The sequence below is a fragment of the Lepidochelys kempii genome, chromosome 1, assembly GCF_965140285.1.
Source record: "Lepidochelys kempii isolate rLepKem1 chromosome 1, rLepKem1.hap1, whole genome shotgun sequence".
NCBI classification, from domain to species: Eukaryota; Metazoa; Chordata; order Testudines; family Cheloniidae; genus Lepidochelys; species Lepidochelys kempii.
This window is the reverse complement of record NC_136380.1, coordinates 47,868,798-47,891,334: the sequence shown is the minus strand read 5'-3', so window position 1 is coordinate 47,891,334 and position 22,537 is coordinate 47,868,798. Positions and strand designations below refer to the sequence as shown.

Sequence of the window (22,537 nt, the reverse complement as noted above, 5' to 3'; positions counted from 1 at the left end):
TGCAGGGCATTCTGGGTCCTATCCCAACGCCCTGTGATGCATCAGTTCGCATCCCAGCGATCCCTGTGCTTCTGTCCACATTTGGTGCCATCTTTCAACGTTTTTTGTACTGCGCGCTCTGTCTTCTCTTTTGGTCTGCGGGAATGGAGCCCGAACTGCTGAGGAGTATGCTGATGAGTCTTGCCAGCATGTCACATTTGGCAGTCAAGTTATTCCTTATGATCCAAAGTGACAGTGAGGACTCCGATGATTATATCGACTCGAGTAACGCATATGACATGAGTTTGCTTGTGGCATTCATGGACATGCTCACCACGGAATGCTGGTTTTGGGCTCGGGAAACGAGTACTGAGTGGTGGGATCACATTGTCATGCAAGTCTGGGATGATGAGCAGTGGCTGTAGAATTTTCGGATGAGAAAAGCCACTCTCATGGGACTGTGTGAGGAGCTTGCCCCCACCCTACGGCACAAGGACATGAGATTGAAGCTGCCCTGATGGTGGAGAAGCCGGTGGCTATTGCAATCTGGAAGCTGGCAACTCCAGACAGCTACCGATTGGTTGCTAACCAGTTTGGAATGGGAAAGTCGACCATTGGAATCGTGTTGATGCAAGTTTGCAGGGCCATTAATCGCATCCTGCTCAGAAGAACCATGACTCTGGGTAACGTGCATGACATTGTGGTTGGCTTTGCACAAATGGGTTTCCCTAACTGCGGAGGAGCGATAGATGGCACACACATTCCAATTCTGGCACCAGCCCACGTAGCTTCAGAGTACGTTAATCGGAAGGGGTATTTCTCTATGGTTCTCCAGGCACTTGTGGATCACCGTGGGTGTTTCATTGACATTAACGCAGGCTGGCCCGGAAAGGTGCATGACACACACATCTTTCAGAGCACCGGCCTGTTCAGGAGGCTGCAAGCTGGGACTTTTTTCCCAGACCAGAAGATCACTGTAGGGGAAGTCAAAATGCACACTGTGATCCTTGGAGACCCCACTTAACCTTTAATGCAGTGGCTCATGAAACCCTATACAGGGAGCCTTGACAGCAGCAAGGAGTGGTTCAACAAGAGGCTGAGCCTGTGCAGAATGACTGTGGAGTGTGCTTTTGGCATTTAAAGGGCCCCTGGTGCTCTCTGTGTGGGAAGCTGGACCTGGCTGATGACAGCATCCCCGCGGTTATATCCGAGTGCTGTACCCTCCATAACATTTGTGAAGGGAAGGGTGAATGATTCACTCAGACATGGAACTCATAGGTTCAATACCTAGAGGCTGAATTTGAACAGCCAGAGAGCAGGGCTATTAGAGGGGCCCAGCGCAGGGCTGCAAGGATTAGGGATGCCTTGAGGGAGCAATTTGAGGCTGAAAACCACCAGTAATGTCTGGTGCCCTGCCTGGGAGTGAAGTGCAGTGGTTCCAATGTTAGTAGGAATCCGTGTTTGCTATGCTGACTTGCAGTGCCTGTTTCTTTCCTAGACTAAGGTATCTTTTACTTTATGCAATAATAAAGAACGTTTTCAAAGCCAAAAAATCCATTTATTGAAAAGAAAATAATTCATTGAAAAGAAACACAACTGCTTGGGAAACAGAAAGGGCAACGAGGTGGGGTGGGGAATGGTACAATCACAGATTTGCTTATGTCCTGTTATACTCAGCCTTCCTGTCTGGAGTGCTGTGCAATGAGTGCTGCACTTCAGGATGGCTGTACTGCATGGTGATGGGGGTTGAGTGCAGTGGGTAAGGGTCATAGTTTTCAGGGCTGGGTTGTGAAGCTACAGGTGTTGGAGGCAGCTGGTGGCTGTAAGAACCTGGATGCTGGGGAAAGTGGGTTGGAGGTGACATGGGGGCACAAGGGAAAGAGTTTTGGGACAAGGGCTGCAGGGGGGGTCGGGCATGGTAGTGCTTCGCCTGCATGGCTACGAGCACCTGGATTGAGTCTGCTTGGTGCTCCATTATGCTTATCAGCCAATCTGTGCTTTGCTGCTGGAGCACCGCACTTTTGTGCTAGCGATCCTCATTCTGCTGGCGGATCCTCCTTTTGCTGTCCTGCCACTCCTACACTTTTCGATTTTCATTACTTGAATGCTGCATTACTTCATGCAACATGTCTTCCTTGCTTCTACGTGGCCTCTTTCTGATTCTTTGGAGTCTTTCGGCCAGTGATAACATGGATGGCTGAGATCTCAAAGTTGCATTTGTAAAGGCAAAATGCAACACTTAACAGAGGCAGCCATACCTCTGTTCATACCAGACAGAGCAATGATTCCCCTGTACTTCAGGGCAAGCCCAGTCTACACAATAGCATAATTTGCCCGTCCCAATGCGAGCGCACATAACCTACAGGATCCCCAAAATGGTGAGTAAGCACAGGGTCAAGCTTGACTGATTGTTTCATGGCTGAACTGTCCTCTGGGTTTCTGTGTCTTGGGGAGAGTCAACAGCGGCAGGGGGCCCCTATACTGAACACTGTCCCCACATTTTCCACAGGAGTTCATCCTGAAGAAATCTTGCTGCTGAGGGTGACCTGGGAAGCAAGGGAGGGTCTTCTACTGCAATGCGGATTCCACCCTGGCCCATATGCAGCCTGCCTGTGTGCAGCAATGGTCCCCTCATGGCACAGTGTCGCAGACAAGTTAGCCTTACTGGGACCAGGAACACAGTGGCTCTCCCGAGAAACCTGCGCAAGCGCATTGCCCAATTTCTGGATGAGACCTCTGAAGAGATCACTGAGACCAATTACCACGATGTGAGAGAGCACATCAATGACCTATTTCGCATCTTAGGCATGCATGCAGCCCTAACCATCCTCACCCCAAGAGCCTCCACCGAATAACTTCCTTCCCAAAATAAAAGCCGCTTACTGGGAATTTCCTCAGATGTTTGTCCTTCCCCAAGCACCGGCCCCCACGACTGGCTACCTTCCTCCTGGCTTGAGAACAGCTCCTGGCTGCATGCATCTAAGGATTCTGGGGTGTTTTTCTCCATCTCAGCACCCTCGCTCCCGCTTTGCTGCGCCTCCTCCTGCCTTGTTGGACTGGGCTCTGAAGTGTCCATGGTGGTACTCTGAGTGGAGATGGGGTCGCCCCCAAGTATCACGTCCAGCTCTTTGTAGAAACAGCAGGTTGCAGGGGCAGCACCGGAGCGGCTGTTTGCCTTGGGGGGTTTGCGGTAGGCATTCCACAGCTCCTTCACTTTATTCCTGCACTGCAGTGCATCCCAGTCATGGCCCCTTTCCATCATGTCCCTTGATATCTGCCCAAAGGTATCATAATTCCTATGGCTGGAGCGCAGCTGGGACTGGACAGCTTCCTCCCCCCAGCCATTGATGAGGTCCAGCACCTCGACATTGCTCCATACTGGGGATTGCCTGGCACGTTGAGTCATGGTCACCTGGAAAGATTCGCTGAGAGCACTCCACACCTGGCTGGGCAAACAGGAAGGGTATTTTCAAAATTCCCAGAGAATTTAAAGGGCAGGTTTGATGGTTGGTCATCTCAGGGCAGGGCAGTAGAGTTCAAAGTGATGACCAGAGTGGCTAGAACAGGCATTGTGGGACACTTCTGGAGGCTGATCAGAGCACACTAACAGACCAGGGCGTCCACACTCGCACTGCGGCGCTCCAGCAGGGGTGCACAAAACGTTATTCCACTCACCGAGGTGGAGTACCAGGAGCGCTTTAGCCGTGAAGTCAGAGCACTCTACGTGCCTTGCCAGTGTGGACGGGTAGTGAGCTAGTGCGCCTGGGGCTCCTTTAATGTGCTGTAACTCGCAAGTGTAGCCAAGCCCTAACTTATTTTACATTTCATGCTGTGGGATAAACATTTCAATGTAGATCCATCCATTATTAACAATGGTTTATCATTTCAAAAATATACATCTTGCAGTAACAAGAACCATAATTTCTTCAGAAGATACAAATACAAATAAGATACAAATTCACTGAAGTTTCTGAGATAAAAAGACCGAAATTACACTGGGATTCAAATTTAAGAAATATTCTAAGTATCTGTTTAATCTTTTCTCATCCCCTCAAATTTATATTTTCAATCAATGACATTGCATTGCTTCTTATTATTTAAAGTAATATTTGTTCATAGTAGTGCAAACAATGCATGCCATTTCCAAACATTCAAGAAGGAATGGCAGGTACTCCAAGGAATGCACAATCTAAGGCTGGGAAGACAAGTGGGCAGAAGTTAGGGCAAGGTGGATCAATAACAGGCCTTGTATATGCAGGTCAATTTGATTATACAAATATGAGGTCATCTTCAACATAACTAATTGTCACTCAAAAGAGTCACCTTTTTAAAAGTTGAGATATCGAAAGATTTGAAACCTGCTACACCAATAATAGAGAACTTGTCTCTGGTGTCTACTTGTCTAAACCAGGGGTTCTCAAACTTAATTGCACGGCATCCCCCTTCTGAAAACAAAAATTTATTACACAGCCCCAGGTGGTGAGGGGGACAGAAGCCTGAGCCTGCCCTAGTCCCGCTGTCCTGCGTCAGAGGGCGAAAGGCCAAGCACCAGTGCCCTGGATGGGGGGAGTCAAAGCCAAAGCCCAAGGGCTTCAGCCTGAGGCAGGGGGCCTGCAACCTGAGCCCTGCTGTCCAGGGCTGAAGCCCTCGGATTTTGGCCCTGGGCCCAGCAAGTCTAAGCCAATTCTGACGACTCCATTAAAATGGGATCACGACCCACTCTGGGGTCCTGACCCATAGTTTGAGAACCGCTGGTTTAAACCATTATTATCTGAGTAGATAAATATCTTTAGCTTGTTCATAATCATAAGAAGACAATTAGTTTGATTCCTACAGAAGTATAGTTTAAACAGGGAAAAGTACTGAGGCCTAAATTAAAGTAGTAGTATACATTCTGATCTTTGTGGCCCCGGTTTACAAACACGTATGAGAGTAACTTAACATTAATTTAGGGGGAACCACTCATATGCCTTAAGTTACTAATGAGCTTAAGGATCTGCTTGATTTAGCCTAAAGTCAGTTAAAATCCTTTATTGAAGGTTGTACCGGAAACAACTTTGAGATTTGAAGGAGGGACTAAAACTGGCAGTCCCGTCAAGAAATAACATAGCAATCTGTAGGTTTCAGAGTAACAGCCGTGTTAGTCTGTATTCGCAAAAAGAAAAGGAGTACTTGTGGCACCTTAGAGACTAACCAATTTATTTGAGCATAAGCTTTCGTGAGCTACAGCTCACTTCATCGGATGCATACTGTGGAAACTGCAGAAGACATTATATACACAGAGACCATGAAACAGTACCTCCTCCCACCCCACTCTCCTGCTGGTAATAGCCCATCCAAAGTGACCACTCTCTTTACAATGTGTATGAAAATCAAGGTGGGCCATTTCCAGCACAAATCCAGGTTTTCTCACCCCCCCACCCCCATACACACACAAACTCACTCTTCTGCTGGTAATAGTTCATCCAAAGTGACGACTCTCCCTACAATGTGCATGATAATTAAGGTGGGCCATTTCCAGCACAAATCCAGGTTTTCTCACACACACACCCCCCACACACAAACTGTGCAATCTGTAATTCCTCTTTGTCAAGTACTTCAGAAAACCCTATTACATAAGCATTAATGTGTTAGGTTAATTCATCAGAATTTTAATTTTTCCATTCCGTAATAGCACGCTATCTCTAATTATAACATTGATCAACTGCTTAGTGCTTTCTTCTTTAGTTTTGACTACCATTAACTTCTGAAATTTTTTTAAGATTCTGTTTTTGTTCGCAATTCAGGCAATTCAAATTTGTCCTCAAAAGAATTGAAACAAATCTCTTTTGAGAGGCAAGTGTTGATGCTACAGGCCTAGTACCTGGTGTCCCCTCTCCAAATATACTTGTAACATTTCAAAATGGATTTCACTTCATTACAGTCTGAAGACTGAAATGCAAGGAAAAAACAACTTGTTGCTTAATTTTTTCAGAGCTTCCCTTGTGTACTTTTAGGCCTGGAGTGAGGAAGGCATCCCTGTTGAGGACCACAATTAAGCACAAGCTCAGATCCTGAAGTCAATTGAAATGTAACCACATGCTTAAAATTAAGCCTTATTTTTTAAAGACCCTGGGTGTGCTGCATTAGCCTTACGATAGCTCGTGTTTGTAGAGGATTTATAGTTATTTTATTTTTTCCTTTTATTTTTCAGGAGAAGGTGGATTTTTGTTTTCTGAATTGTTTTCTTTGTTATTTCTCTATGATCAAGTTTAGTTGATTTTAGTTTATTTTGCTTTTTCCATAATTGTGAGGACCACTTATTTATTTTATATATTTTGCTTAGTTTTATTTCTGTGTTCTACATGGGGTTCTCAACTTTTTTCTTTCTGAGGCCCCCGAACATGCTATTAAAAACTCCACAGCCCACCTGTGCTGCCACAACTGTTTTTCTGCATATAAAAGCCAGGGTTGGCAATATGGGGTAGCAAGCAGAGCAATTGCCCATGACCACACACCACGGGGGGCCCCAGGAAGCTAATTTGCTCAGGTTTGGGCCTCAGCCTTGCCACAGCGGGGCTCCGGCTTCAGCTTTTTGCCCTTCATCCCTGCTTGGCAGACCCCCTGTAACCTACTCGCAGCCTCTCTTCCCCTCATCATCATGTGGCTCTTTCCTACACTAGAGTAAAACAGCTTCCCATCACGTCAAGACATCCTTAGAAATGTCTTAGTTCACGGAACATTGGGAAGAGGAACCATTTACAGACATTAGTGTCAATATAGCTGCTACAGATGGGCCCTAAGTTTGCTTGTTAAAAGTCCTGCACTCGCTAGGCTAAACAGGTCACAAGGGATATCAATCTTCATTCTTTGGCACATAAGCTGAACTGATCCCTAACTGGGGTCAGGAAAGAATTTTTCTCTTCTGTGGCATACAGTTCACAACTCATCAAGTACAGCTAGTATAAAAGGCTTTTTAGCCTTCTCTGGAGGATCATCATTATATTGGCTACTACCAGGGGACAGGTGTAGGCAAAGCTGGTAGCACTATCTTTTAAGATGGCCCAATATTTCCCATTATGAGATCTGGTTTTTAGCTGCTTATTACTTGCCAAACTTAAATCATTCGGGATGAAATTCTATATGCTAGGTGTTTGGTTCAGACTGTTTTTTTAAATTTCAACCAAAACAATTCAGCCATATCCGAGAACAAGGTTAGGGAAAAATGTATTTTACCCATGTTAAAAAATTCTGATGACCTTTTCTTTGAACAGCTCTGGTACCCCCAAGCTTTGAAGCAAAGACTTGAAATTGGGTAGGGAGTTGGCCTCTTAGAGCTGCCAATACAGAACTGGTTTCCAGCCATTAGAAGTTCCAGTCTTCAGGCATATCCAGTTCCAAGAAAGGGTCTCAGAAACCCAAAAGTAGCTTCGAATGCCACACCAAATCCACTTTCCTTGGTGTCAGGAGATGGAGAAAAGAGGAATACAATGGCACCATTGCTCCATGCAGTCCTGTTCCTGAGGATCAGGCAGGCGATTGGCAATGAAAATTAAGGTGGAATTGTCTGGTGCTAAGGTAGGAGGTTCTTGTTATCAGAAGCCCATCTCCTTGGTTCTAAGGAGTAGGTCCATCTTATCTAGTTCTGATGGAAAGATTGTCTATTCTCCCCAGTTTCAGTCCTGGAGAGGCTACAGTTTTCATTTCAGGCTTCATTATCTGTTTTGCTGAGCAGAAATCCCACAATGCTCCACTTGCTAGGGTGACGTTAAAGATTCCCTTGGAACTGAGAATTTGGAGCTGAAGTTTCCTTATTGTTGCTTTGGTGCCATTGGAATAGAATGAGAGGTTCATTCTAGGGTCATTTAGTTCCTTTTGCCTCAAACTAGACCTTTCTTGGTTTCATCATCGGCACTGAGTATTTCAGTAGATCCCTCTCGGTTGAGGTTTTGAACCCCACCTTCTGCCCAAGGGCTATTTTGCACATTTATCTGCCATGGGCCAACTGGCCTTCCTGGAGATCATAGTCTTGGAGGATAGGAATGGCAGTCACTTTTTAATCTTCCCCTTAGTATACCAACCTGCCAAACCCCTGTACAACCTCCTTCACTGAGATATGATTCAGATTCCACAGCTGAGGAAGAGAGTGTTGGCCATACTCCATACGACTGATGTTTCTCCAGAGGATGTTATGATGGACATTATCAGTATTATGGAAGATATAAAATCTTCCAAGACCTGCTCATCAGGACCGTGGACGCATTGGTCTTTGAGTTATCTACTATTCAAGAAAAGTCTCACAAATTGTTGGATAGTCTGGAAATGAGTTAGACAGAGGGGTTGTACTAATAATCCTACCAAAAATTTCTGGATGACACCAGCCTCCATCTCACCAAGTTCTCAGAAACTTTTCAAAGGGCTCCAAGCTTTGGGTTCACCCCAGTGATGTAGATCTGTTTTGACAATCTTTTTGAAGACATCCAGTGGCAGGGGAGTAACCTTGTTTTATGATTCAAGTAAAAGCAACATTCCTGGGACAAAGTGTGTCCAAGCTTTCAACACCACTGCCCATGTCATGTCCTATGATTTCAGAGAAGACTTGAGTTTCTATTGCTGTCAATTTGGCACGTTTCATGAGCATTGCAATTCATATTTGAAGAAAACCCAAAAAAGCTGACAAACATTTGCCTCATCAGACCTTGTTAGATACAATATGCAAATTAAAAGAAATTGGATAGTATACAGAAGTACATTTGTCTTTATAGTGCATGGAATGTAACTGAGCTCTTTAGACATAGAGTAGCTGGGAACTACTGGGTTAGAGATATCTTCAGGGCAACTGCTACTGAGAAGAAAATATTTTTAAAAGAGAGGAAGGATAGTCTCGTGGTTAAGGCGCATTCATATGGGAGTTGAGAGCTGAGGTAAATTCTTGACTCTGCCTCTGTTCCCAATCTTCTGCTTGCATGGCCTTTCCCTTTCTCCTGTCCTTTCCCTGTCTTGTATATTTAAAATGTAACCTGGTTAAGATGAGGTCTTTTGAAAGTTCCTAACCCAGTGGGCCCTTAATGTTGATTGGATCTTCAAATCACTCATGTAATACAAATAATATCATAAATGTAAAGCCTCATGTGATATATGATTCATGGGTAGCTGGTAGCATATATATGTTACATAAATTAAAGCCTGATTCTGTCCACAAACACTTCGTTTGCAGTGAGATGGAGTGTAAATGTATCCTGCACTAGCCTGCCATGAACCAAGCATCTATGATGTGGACCCTGTTGCCGTGCACTAAAAGTTCCCTACTGCGCTTTGACTCGCTTTGAAACTGGAATGGATTAAAGCATACTAGTGAATTGTTAGTGTAAGGCAGCATGGTTCACACAGGCACTTACCCTGCACTAGCCTGCTGTGCGCTATGTTTACACCCTAGCTTGCTGTAAACTGAGTATTGATGATAAGAGGGATCAGCATGGGTGCTGCAGTCCACTGGCATACAATGATTTAACAGGCTCAGGGCAGAGGAAAAATACATAAGCTTTACCAGTCATCTGGGACAATTGTGGGTTTTTTTGTCAATAATCAGTATAATAAGGAGGTACTATAATAATCTGTACATCTAAATGGTAAAATGGATGTAAAACAGCCATGCAAGGAATAGCAAAACAAAAACTGCCTAATGATTTTCTGAATCATTATATAGCCTGTACGAGTTTTCGTCTTATGATTAAATGTTATGTTTTAGGTTTGTGAGAGACGATGAATTTGGCTGAGATTTGTGATAATGCCAAAAAAGGGAGAGAATATGCGCTTCTTGGGAACTACGACTCCTCTATGGTATATTACCAAGGTGTCATCCAGCAGATTCAGAGACACTGTCAATCAATCAGAGACCCAGCAGTTAAGGGCAAATGGCAACAGGTATGATGAAGTGGTATTGCATTGTATGTGGTAAATTTGGAAAGAAATACTGCATTGCACAAGCTTTTAAAATTTAGCCCAAGTATATATTGGCTAAATTGAAGTTCAGGATATTTATGTGGCAATATTTCTTGTGACATAGTTAGAAGGGATTCTTTAGTTCTAATTGAATCAATTTTCTTGTCTTCACTGGACTAATTGTGTGTGACTGCCTATTTTGGAAATACTATTATGTTAATGATTTCCTTTTGCTGTCTCATCTTTCATCCAACTAATATGCAGTAAGCTATGATGTGAGGAAATGGGCTTGTATCATTAAAAAGATCAATATAGTTGCAGTTATCTAAAACGTTATCTGCAGATTTAGATAGTACTCTTAGGCCGTGATCTCACAATCACTTGGGCATGTGCTCAACTTTATTTGCATGAGGAGTACTGTTGAAGTCAGTGGGAGTAATCCTGGGCTGAAAGTTAAGCACTTACATAAGCACTTCAGCTTTAATGACCTATTCTGGCCACATTCAAGTAAATGGCAAAATTCCTATTGATTGCAGTGATGGAAGGATTGGACCTTTTAAATCATTTTGAAAACTGATCAGCTTGTCTTCAGCCTTCGTCCTGGATTCACTCCGTTATACAAAAAGTGTTTTCTAACATCAACAAATTAATCTTTGGAGGATATGTGTACAAAGTGTATTCATAGTACAGATTCTTATTGTATAAAATTTATTTTGAATGGGAGGCAATATGTCTTGTGTACGTTTTTCTTTTTTAACTTTAACTAAGGAGATAATCTCAGGTAAGTATTTTAAATTTTAATTTTTGCCTGTTTACAGTAGTATCACGTACAAACATAAACCTGTATTGTCACCCTACTTTGTCCATTTTGCCTTGATAAACAGATTTTTTTGTGTGTGTTTGAATGGAACTGAAGTTAACATAGAACATTTTGTCTACAACAACTTTAATTTAAATAGTGCCTTATATTTTGCCAAAATGTGTCTGACATCAGTATCAATCTAATTATATGTGTTTGTTTAAAACCTGCACAGCACATAACACTGGATCAAGCTCTATCCTTGGTTGCCTGCAAGGGGGCTCCTACTAAAGCCATGATACCAGCATGCCCAGATCCAAGGACAGAATTTGTCCCATGTATTTTAATAGATTCCACAAAAATAGGCAGTTTTTCTGCCCACCCCTCCCCACCTCCACATGTAGCCTGTTAACTTGTTTTTTTTTTTAAAGTGATATTTGAAATCCAAGAGATTTACGCTGTAAGAATTTATCCAAACCCAGACTGACATATGTGAGCTCATGTGAGTTAATGGACTGCAGGATCCAACACTAATATTGTTACACTATGGAGCTAACGCAAATGTTTTGGCCTAAAAACTGTGACATTATCCCTCAAAGATTTCACATCTGTTGTTAATATTGTGTTTAAGTATTGAATCCATGATTTATGCATTTCGGCCCTTTTGTATGTTTTCCTTGCTGTTGGATTTATCTGCCTTGGAATCTAAGACGACACCTGCTTATAGCATTAAGTCATGCAGCACACTGTCTGCTGCTTATCTGTTTCTACTGCTATGCCAGTCTGCTTCTTCCACCTCTGCACTAACTAAGATCAGTAGGTTGGGAGCAGTTTACCTCCCATTAGCACTACAGATTCGTTCTCACTCTTTCCATCGCTGCTAGAAGTTGACCCACAAATACTAAATATCATACTATTCATAGGTCTTTACATTGGGGCTATGAAAGGTCTTGGCACTTACTAAGGTTTGTCAAACTGCCACATTAACTTGACATTTCTAATACTTGGATTTCAAATTCAAATTAATTTAGTGCATTAAAGAAAAGGATTTCCTTGATTTCAGTGGGAGTTGGATCAGGCCAGGAGTCAACAGATAGTAGATTAACAAGTATGAGACAGATAATTCCTTAAAATGTATTTGAATGGTGCTAGTTATCTACTATAGTCTCTGACCAGTAGAAAATGGAAGTTGCAAACATACAATGCAAGTGAATAACTTCACAGTCAGACTTCCATTATAACAGTAAGAAAACGTGGCTGAAGTAATATCTTTTATTGGACCAACTTCTGTTGGTGAAAGACATAGGCACCGACTCCATGGGTGCTCCGGGGCTGGAGTACCCACAGGAAAAAAATTGTGGGTGCTTAGTACCCACCGGCAGCCCCCCTATCAACGGGCTCTCCCTCCCACCAGCACCTTCTGCCTGCTGGTGGGTACCCCGATCAGCATCTCCCCCTCCCTCCCTCCCAGTGTCTACCTTTGCTGTGGATCAGCTATTTCGCAGCGTGAGGAGGCACTGGGGGTGAGGGGGAGGAGTGAAGGCGCAGTGTGTTCGGGGAGGGGGTGGGAAGAGACGGGGTGGGGCACTAGGAGAAGGGGTGGAGTGGGGGCAGAGACAGGGGGAGCACCCCCTGGCAGATTAGAAACTCAGTGCCTATGGTGAAAGAGACCAGCTTTTGACCTCCACAGAGCTCTTCTTCATGTCAGCTTGTCTCTTTCACCAACAGAAGTTGGTCCAATAAAAGATATTTCCTCACTCGCCTTCATTCTCTCATATCCTGGGGCAAACATGGCAACAATAACACTGAAAACAAATTATAAAGGTAAGTCATGTTCCCAGTTTCTTCTGTTGCTTTAGTTGTCTTCTTAACCTAGGCTACCTTTATTGCCCCTCTTTCATATCTGTATTACTGAAAACATTTCCTGATGCTGTGGATGTATTGTGACTGTTCAGCTCTACAAGTGAACATCTCTGTCAAGTTTTGAACAATATCAGGGCATGGATCTCGCAGCCCGTACTCTCAAGATTCCATTGAAGTGTAATAGGAGTAGCCACATGTTTGAGAGCTGCTGGATTGGACCGTGTGATGGGTTGGATCACAGAAACCGCCTTGGGGCTGCCAACTGATGTGCCAAGACTACTTCTGCCCCTGCTTTCCCTGCCCTCCCAACTTGGGACTTCAGTGCCCTGCCTGGTTTGAGCCAGACCTGCTAGCCTGCTGCAAACCCAGACCCAGGTCTGAACCACGTCCCCTAACAGCTGTAGGCTTAAACTGAAAGCAGCTTAAGAAGTGTTCCTGTCTTTAACACTCAGATGCCCAACTCCCAATGGGGTCCAAACCCCAAATAAATCCGTTTTACCCTGTATAAAGCTTATACAGGGTAAACTCATAAATTGTTTGCCCTCTGTAACACTGATAGAGAGATATGCACAGCTGTTTGCCCCTCCAGGTATTAATATATACTCTGGGTTAATTAATAAGTAAAAAGTGATTTTTATTAAATACAGAAAGTAGGATTTAAGTGGTTCCAAGTAATAGCAGACACAACAAAGTGAATTACCAAGCAAAATAAAATAGAACATGCAAGTCTATGTCTAATACAGTAAGAAAACTGAATACAGATAAAAACCTCACCCTTAGAGGAATTCCGGTAAGCTTCCTTTTACAGACTAGTCTCTGGGTCCAGCAATCACTCACACCCCCTGTAGTTACTGTCCTTTGTTCCAGTTTCCTTCAGGTATCCTGGGGGGTGGAGAAGCTATCTCTTTAGCCCGCTGAAGACAAAATGGAGGGGTCTCCCAGGGGTTTAAATAGACTTTCTCTTGTGGGTGGAGACCCCCTCCTCTCTCCTATGCAAAGTCATAGAATCATAGATCATAGAATCATAGAAAATCAGGGTTGGAAGGGACCTCAGGAGGTCATCTAGTCCAACCCCCTGCTCAAAGCAGGACCAATCCCCAATTTTTGCCCCAAATGGCCCCCTCAAGGATTGAACTCACAACCCTGGGTTTAGCAGGCCAATGCTCAAACCACTGAGCTATCCCTCCCTCCAAAACATATTTGCATTGGCCGGGAATCGACCCCGGGTCAACTGCTTGGAAGGCAGCTATGCTCACCGCTATACCACCAATGCATCTGGCTAAGTCTAGCTCCAAGATGGAGTTTTGGAGTCACGTGGGCAAGTCACATGTCCATGCATGACTCAGTTTTTACAGGCAGAAGCCATTGTCCACATGCTACCTTGGACATCCTTATGTAGACTTCTTATGTGGATTGGAGCCTTCCAAGATCCATTGTGCATTAAGTGCTTCTTGATTGGGCACTTAAATTGCAAATTCCTTTCTAAAGAAGCTGACCAAATGCTTTACTAAGGCTATTCTAAAAATCAAGCAAGTACACAGCCAATATTCATAACTTCGAATACAAGAATGACACATGCATTACAAATAGGATGAATATATTCAGTAGATCATAACATTTACAGAGAATTGTTACATGGCATAGGTAGAATAAAACATATTCCAGTTATGTCATATATACATTCATAAGCATATTTCCATAAAGCCTTATGGGGGTGCACCATCACAGACTGTTAGTTTTTTGTAAATGTTAATTTATTCCACGGGAGTGAACATTTTCTAAACCTTTTTTTCTGTTTGTAAATTGAGATTGTATATAAAAAATAAGACCTGTGCAAAAATTAAAACAAGTTTTTTCTGAAATCACTTGTTTATTTTGAAGGTCCGGCAAGAATTACTGGAGGAATATGAGCAAGTAAAGAGTATTGTCAACACGTTAGAGAGTTTTAAAATAGACAAACCTCCAGATATTCCTGTATCCTATCAAGATGAGCCATTTAGGGATCCTGCTGTTTGGCCACCTCCAGTTCCCGCTGAGCACAGGTAACTGGAAAGCACTATGGGATAGTTCAAACTTTAACTCCACCCTTGAACATTAATCCCTCTTAGCAGTGGACAAATTGATTTTTCAAGAGTCTGTTGCTACCTAAAAAGAATGATGCAGTTCAAATGTGGGGGTGATTTTTGAGGAATTGGATGTGTGTGAACGGTGGAAGAGGAAGTGTGTTTGGGTATTATGGTGTGGTAAAGCCTATGTATGGAGGTTGGGCAGGATGTTAATGTTTCCATAACTGATTTTCTTGACTTTTGATGATTAGTTGCTAAGAAATTCTCTTGAACAACTGTAACTCTCTAACAAAATTCTTTGTTTATTATAAATGCCTTGGAATCATAAAAATTACAGCTAGAAAAGACCTATTAAATCAGCCAGTCCAGATCCCTGACCTTGTAGAATGGGTTATTCGCTAGTCTGAACAGTGACTGTTTTTGAGGTCAGTAATTGTTCAGGTATGGCCTAAGGTACATAATATGTTGCCTGAAGCCAAAAGCTTCAGGCATTGCTTTAGTACTGAAGGAAGTCTGCAGACAAGGTGATGCTTTGTACAGCTAGGGCCTGATCCAAAGCCCACTGCGGTCCATGGAAATACTTCCATTGAATTCATTGGGCTTTATAACAGGCCCCTAATGTAGGTCTCTAGTCAAACTTTTTACAACATAAAAGTGTTACACATTGTAGTTAAGGGGGTCTCTGAAAATGGTTGAGTTGCCCATTTTGTTGTTTGAAAGAGTGGTCAGTTGTCTGGTTTTTTATTTTTAATTTTTTTTTAAATAAACTATTTTCATGAAGTCCTAAAGGCTTTCATATCAGGTCATAGGAGGCTTTTTCTGCCAGTTGGAATTGAGGGACACAATAGAAAAAAGTAAAGCATCTATATTAGTTTTTGATGTCTCAAATGCCTTTCATCTGGAAGGATCCTGCTCAGCAGAACTGGAATACAAGCACCTGTGGGATGGTGTGACAGAGTAGGGAGTGGGGTGGATTGACCTGGGAATGTTGTGTGGGAGTTTTACTGGGACTGTCTGCATTGGTGATGGGGATATCAGGGTGTGACTTCACTTGAGGGACGATACCTGAGCATGTAACCTGAGCCCAGGATGGGGATTGGGGCCAGGTGACACCTTTGCCTGGGAAACTGGACAAAGGCTGGAGGAGGAGCTGGGGGGAGGCTCGGTGAGACTGCTGGAGGGGGTTTTTCAGTTGGGAGTTGACTGGGGAAATGGAGGGAGCCCCAGGGTTGGGATCTAAGCTCCCTGTTCCCCAGATGGACCTGACTGAGGGGGTCCTGTTGTGTGTACCTACAAGCTCTGATTTGGACTGTGTTCCTGTCGTCTAATAAACCTTCTGTTTTACTGGCTGGCTGAGAGTCACGGTGAATCGCAGGAAGTGGGGGGTACAGGGCCCTGAGTCCCCCACAGATGGACAACAACAATCTGTGAAAGGAGGAAGGGACTGGCTTGTTCAAAGTGCTCTTGGGATATTTATCATCTTGCAAGATATCACTGAATGATGTAGAGCTGAGTTAGTACAATTGGGAATTTTCTACACGATTTAGGAAAGCTAGTGACTGTATTTGGTAGTAATTGGAAGCCGTTACTAACCAAAGGCTATTTTGTAGTCTATATGAAATGTGTTTGGTTTTCTTAGTGCATTACCTAGTGGACAGGGGCCTGATTCTTCATTGCTTTGCACCATGTGTAGTATTTACCCCCTGTTCAAAGTGGGTGTAAAACATTACCATAGCTTGCTGCTTCAATTTCCCCCATCTCTACCTCATTACACTGTTGTGAGTGTCAAGCTATTGCAGTGACTCCAGAGCATGAGTACCAACCTCAGGGCAGACTATTAAGAACCAGGGCACTAGACCCAAATTGATCGTGAATTCTATACTTGGATTTCACCAACCAGTTATCAAGTGGTAAGGCAACTCCCATCTTTTCATGTATTTATACCTGCTCCTGTATTTTCCACTCTATGCATCTGATTAAGTGGGTTCTAGCCCACAAAAGCTTATGCCCAAATAAATTTGTTAGTCTCTAAGGTGGCACAAGGACTCCTCGTTGTTTTTGCTGATACAGACTAACACGGCAACCACGCTGAAACCTGTCAACAATATTCAGGTTACTCCCAGTCCAAAGGACTAGTCATGTACCCAAGGTCAGTTGCACCTTAGATCTCACGCCAGAGACAATGCTTGTAACCAATCCTATAATAAATTATATACAGATTTATTAAAATATGAAAGGAAATAAGAGTTACTTACAAGGTTAAAGCAAATAAACAGATACACACAGATGAGTTGCAATCTTAAATTTCAAAAAGTAATAGAAGTTTCTATAATAAACAAGCTCTATATGTTTTATAGGGCTAATCCAGGCTAAGCAGCTGTGGGGACCTCTCACTTATGCCTAGAAAACCTCTCTCTATAGAGTCCAAGCAGCATAGATCTCCAGTTCCTTCTTATTAGGAGTTTTTATCTCCCTCATCCCTTGTTCTCTGAGCTGCAGACTCAGCTGAGGGGGGGAATCCACTTGCATGACTCATCTTCATGTGGGGAAGGGCAAAACAAATTTACGTTGTCCTCTTTAATGTCCCACAATAGTCCATCTGGTGTCACTGGACCTTCCGTGTTGGACAGGACATAACACCTTCTGTGGGAGACCACCATTTCACACTAGTTAATGTCTCTCTCTCCCCTGTCTGGTGATTTACAGAGGTTTACAATACAACTTCTCAAATATTACCTTACAATATGGGATACAGATGTTATAAGTGAGATTAATGCATGCAGCAGCTCACAAGCATTCAATAAAATCTAAACACATTCTTATCATTCTAATACCTATTTTAACAATACTAACAGCCAGACTGGCTCCAGCTATGTATCTGTCAATGTTCAGTTGAGACATGGGGACCTTAGTACAAGCTGGTACCTGGTCTGCCAGTGTCACAGTGAGCTTTAAAGTTTGCAGGCGATTTTGGATGAAGGGCAGTATAAAGTGCAAAGTGGATTTATTTATTTATGTTGTTTATAGATTAAACTGTTTCTTGGTTTGGATGTACGGTCATAGATGGGAGAGGTGACCCTCCCAGCAGGTCAGCACCACTTGTAAAATAAATTAAAGTCTCATGCAGCTGCAAATGAATAAATAAAATTACTTTCAACAGTAACAATAGCAGCAACTCTTCTGTTCCTTTACGTGTGATGAAAAATTATTTGAAGTAAACACTTAGTAATCACATCCAGTTTGTGAAAGTGTGTGGGAGAGACTTTTAAAAATGAATCTTTCAGGAAAGTAGTTGCAAGTTTTGAAACAATGGCAGCAAACATGAATAAAGGGATTTATTAGAGGGAACGTTAGTTTAAATTGATTAAATCTTGGCCATATATTTTGTTCTATATTTTAAGTCTAAACGGACCTCCCAAGCAAAATGAATATGACCTCTCAGTTTAATCTTAAAACCAAATTCTGCCCCCTCGTACCACTGCTCCGCTTCCATTAAGGTCAGTGGGAGATATACAAAGGTGTACGAGTATGCAGTTTGGTTCTATCTAGTCCTAACTTTCTGGACAATTTGTAAGTGTTGACACTTTCACATGGGGGAATCAAGATTAAGAAAGGGTCACTTTTTTCTCATTGTCTTGCTCTCTTAGATATTGAGGCCTGTCAAAGTTCTTAGTTGGCCTATTTCCCGGAATTTCTTCTATGACTGTGCTTTTGAATATAGCATAATTTAGTCCCATGATTTATAGCTTCAGGAAACTGAACTCAAACCCCGAAACTGAAATCTGATTTGTTTTTTCCACATGCATTTTGGTTTGTTATTGTAGGGTTGGTCACGGGTGCTGAGCTGTTGGTATTGATCCTTTTTAAAAAAAAAAAACGCTTCACTGGTTTAAAAAAAAAAAAAGCGATTTTTAAAAAAATCTCACACAGTCACATGATGCTGATTGACAAATGGAGGGGAATGAATAGAAGATGGAAATTTGGGCCTTTTGGCTTTGAAAGTGATTTTTCAAGGGAGTTAGTGAAATATTAAAGCATTGTCTTTTTTTTTTTTTTTTTAACTGTGATTGATACGTTTTCTTTGTTTGCCAGGGCTCCACCTCAGATAAAACGTCCCAACCGAGAAGTTAAACCTTTGAGGAAAGAATCACCAGGATTGCAGCCGCGAGGGCCTGTGGGCAGAGCACACCCAATATCAAAAAGTGAAAAGCCTACCAGTAGCCGAGAGAGGGAATCTAGAGCTAAAGGGAGAGAGGACAAGGTAAAAACTGGGGAGGAGGGAGAGTTGTGTGTGCAGGGGGGAAGCATTTTTAAAAATAAATAAGCAAAAACTTAAGTTTTCCTGTACAAGTGCAACGTTGGAGGGTCTACATCAGATCGTGGACAAAGTGCATGTTAGAGTGATTCAGTTGTAATATTACCAAGCTGGGTACCACTTTAAACTCTCAGCGCTGTTTTTAATCAGGAAGGTTTTTTTTATAACAGAACAGTTTACTGTAGCTTTATTTTTCTGCGTGTTTCAGCAAGGTTATGGGCCTGATTCTAATCTCCTGTATAATAGTGTAAATCAGGAGTAAATTCTATTCAGTGTAAGAGGTCAGAATTGGGCCCTATTATAAAGTTTTCCAAGTAAAGAATATAGAATTGAGACCAGTGAGATTCATTATATATTATGCATTTTTATTACGATTCTGCAGGATTTAAATTAAGATGAGTTAAAACAATTGAGATTGTTCTGTAAATTCTGCAGTGATCTACAAGTATTTACAAAAGTGTTTTTTAAGTATGTTCTTAACTAGAAGGTGGAGATATACCAAATGCATACAGATTAAAAAGACAGCCAAGCTTTTTAAATAATCCTATCATTAGGAAATTATTATTATAAATAACAAAACATTTAGAGGAAGATGTTTCTTTGAAAAGCGTTGTGGGGAAGACACAGTGTTCTGAATTAAAATGGGCTGGGAATTAAAGTTAGTTTTTTTAAAAGGTTTGTTGTAAAAAGAGAAACAATACTAGAGGAGAGAGAAGAAAGTAGGAACTGATTCACCAACATATAATTGTAGAAGACATTTCAAAAGGAATGCTTTTTGAGAAAGTAAGATGCATGTGTGAAAAATTGGGTGTTTATAACTGAAACTGCCTTACAACCTTAACTGTGGAGTCACTATCAGGAAGCCATGGTATAAAGCAGTGATACGCAGAACTCAGTGGTTCAGGAGCCAAATTACCCAAAAGAGCCACAGTAGTGTGAATTTATTGTGGTGTTTACTACTGTTCATAGTACTATTCATATTTAAACAGTCTGACAGGGGAAATACTTAGTTTTTATATACATATATAGTATTCGCACAGCAAATAAGTTAATAACTTAATTGGTTAACATATTAAAAGCATCCTGATTGGATAATAACTTAGAGGGGTTAATAATTAAATCACACAGTGTTTTAATATTATGTGCTGCAAAGAGCCGCAGGAGACATGTTAAAGAGCCTCTTGTGGCTCACGGGTCGCAGTCTGAGTATCACTGGTATAAACAGTGCAGGACTGGAGCATAATGAGATGGCTTTATTTTTGTGAGATATGCAATCTTACCTATTTGGAGCTTGTGGTATAATACAGGTTGTGATTGGTGAGTTAGAAAATATTTTGGTAAGTTTTCATAGCTACACACTAAATATTCAAGAATGAGAAAGGACTTAAAGGGAAGAATCCAGCTCTGTCAAGGGATAGACAAAAGTGATCTTTGTATCAGTCATTTTTGATTCTGCGGAAGAGGGTATTAAGCAACACTAGTCCTCCTTGTCACTGGTTGTTCGGATATAGTCTTCTAGCAGTGCCACTGAATAAACTTCAAATAAACTTTGAAATGTAAAGTTGAATCATTTTAGAAATCTCTCTCTGCATGCTTAGAACAGCAAGATTTACAATAACAAGGGAACACTCTGCAAGCTATAAAAAGCTTTTCAAGAACGGTAAAAATTGTTTACAGTTCTGCTAGTGAAATGAGGAACTAGAATCATGTTGTGTGACCAGTTTAATACACCAGGCACGTATACATTCAAGTCTTGACTCTAATGAGGGTAAAACCATGCACTCTAAAGTTTCCTGTAAGGAGCATGATAAGGCTTTACTATGGATGAGCCCGTGCTGGTACTACTTCTAGGACAGTAATTATCTCTGGGAGTAATACTACTACTAATCTACATCAGGGAAGCCAGATGGAGAAGTTTCATAAATAGAAATATATTTCTATAGTACTTAACATTTTAAAATAGATTTTATCTGAATATTTTTAAAAAAACTTCTCATAGTTTACATTAATACCTAATATAAGCAAGAACTTAGATTTCTCCTACCAGTTTTATCCTTGTCCGCTAATAAGCACTGATGTCATGTAGTGTTTGGAATGGGGCTGAAATTAGCATACTTCTTTTTGTCAGCACGTCAGTTGACATGAGATCAGTTACTGCTTATGTTCCATTTATTTTTAAATGGGAGTAGGGCACATGTTGAATAAAATTCTGTTGGCTGTTCCATAGGCACTTGTTGCTATATATCATGCTGCTCTACAGCATGCAGAGAGATTTCTAAAATGATTGAATGTTGTGTTTTAAAGGGGATTTGTTTGGTTGCCTGGCCAGGTCTTGCTAGAAGTTGTAAAGATAAGATTCTCATCCACTAAGACATTGGTTGCAATGTGGCTGGTTGTAGCTTGTGCTGGGTATGCTAATGATGATATACAGATATAAATGCTCCCTTTTCTGGATTTGTAGCCAGAACAACCATCTCATCTTATGGGTTTGCAACCATCCTCTTCCCAAGCCATGTAACAACCTCTTCAATCTGATTGTAAGCAGGGTCATGGAGTTTGTCCTTTATTTGCCTGTAAAGTAATATGCATGTTTATGGTGCTACATAATTAATCATTTTAATTAATACTATCCCACTCTGCTGGTGCTTATGCACTAGCACCCTTTTAAAATGCTGTTTCCCAAGTGTTGTTTTTTTTTTCTTTCTCTGCTGCCCTGAAAGCCTCGAGGCTGGTTGTTGTGGTGCCCCCCGCTGGAATATTGTCAGGAATTTCAGCCTTTCAACCCAGCGGCTTATTTTAAATAGGCAATATGTGTATGTTACTAAGGTTGTATAATGCCCCGTGAGTATCCTAGGAGAATGTTTGGGAGTACTCTGAAAATTAGATGAGTGTCTTCTAATAGGGGAGCCACCACAAAGCCATGCAGAACAGTTCTACCAACTTAATGCTATAAAAGGAGATGCTGTTATGCCTGGAAAAGTATTCAGAACCACCCACGAATGTATAACTCAACCCTTATTTGGGCAACTAATCCTTAAATCTGTGAATAATACTATTTACGTTAATAATGGAGCTACTTGCAAGACTAGTGATTAATCACCCAAGTAAGGGCATCAGAATTGGATTTATTTGTAACTACTATTAATCATTTTGTTGCATGTGAAAACTATAAATATTTTAAATCTTACTTTATTTCAGTTGTAGATAAGTAATAAAATGCCCTGTTCTACAGCTTGAGTGTCAATTTGGCAGAGCTTCTATTTTTGAGGGTTTATTAATTTCATTTTTTGGAGTTTATTTTTTAGCAATTTCTGAGTTTTATGTAGTGTCCAAAGAATCAGGGTTTTTCAGGGCTCTTTGTATATTCTGTAATGAGTAATGTATGCAATATACATTGTAATGTAATGCATAATCTCTTTGTAAGGTTCCCTAGTGAACTTTAATATAGTACTGTTTCAACCAGCACTACCATTAAGTGCATTAGGGAACTTCTAGTGTGCACCAGCAGGGTCTAAACAGGCCAATTAATGTGCAACACATAAGTGTGCTTTAGAAATTACACCCCTGTTGTCCTCATAATTGCTCCATGTAGAT

The 22,537-nt window shown here is 41.7% G+C and overlaps 1 protein-coding gene and 1 non-coding gene across 5 annotated transcripts in view; one reads left to right on the top strand and one right to left on the bottom strand.

Moving 5' to 3' along the window:
- The window catches only part of KATNAL1 (katanin catalytic subunit A1 like 1), a 49,982-nt gene that overhangs the window by 3,817 nt on the left and 23,628 nt on the right, over positions 1-22,537 (top strand). For 3 of the 4 annotated variants that reach the window (XM_073341069.2, XM_073341096.2, XM_073341088.2), the window contains exons 2-4: positions 9,707-9,882; positions 14,444-14,604; positions 18,721-18,889. In XM_073341069.2, the coding sequence (XP_073197170.1) occupies positions 9,721-9,882; positions 14,444-14,604; positions 18,721-18,889 (492 nt within the window). In that variant the 5' untranslated portion in view covers positions 9,707-9,720. Of the gene's footprint in view, positions 1-2,494; positions 3,170-9,706; positions 9,883-14,443; positions 14,605-18,720; positions 18,890-22,537 lie in introns of those variants that run through there. The other variant, XM_078852599.1, reaches the window with a different exon arrangement.
- TRNAG-UCC (transfer RNA glycine (anticodon UCC)) lies at positions 13,764-13,835 on the bottom strand. Its single transcript has one exon. It is a non-coding gene; the product is annotated as a tRNA-Gly (tRNA).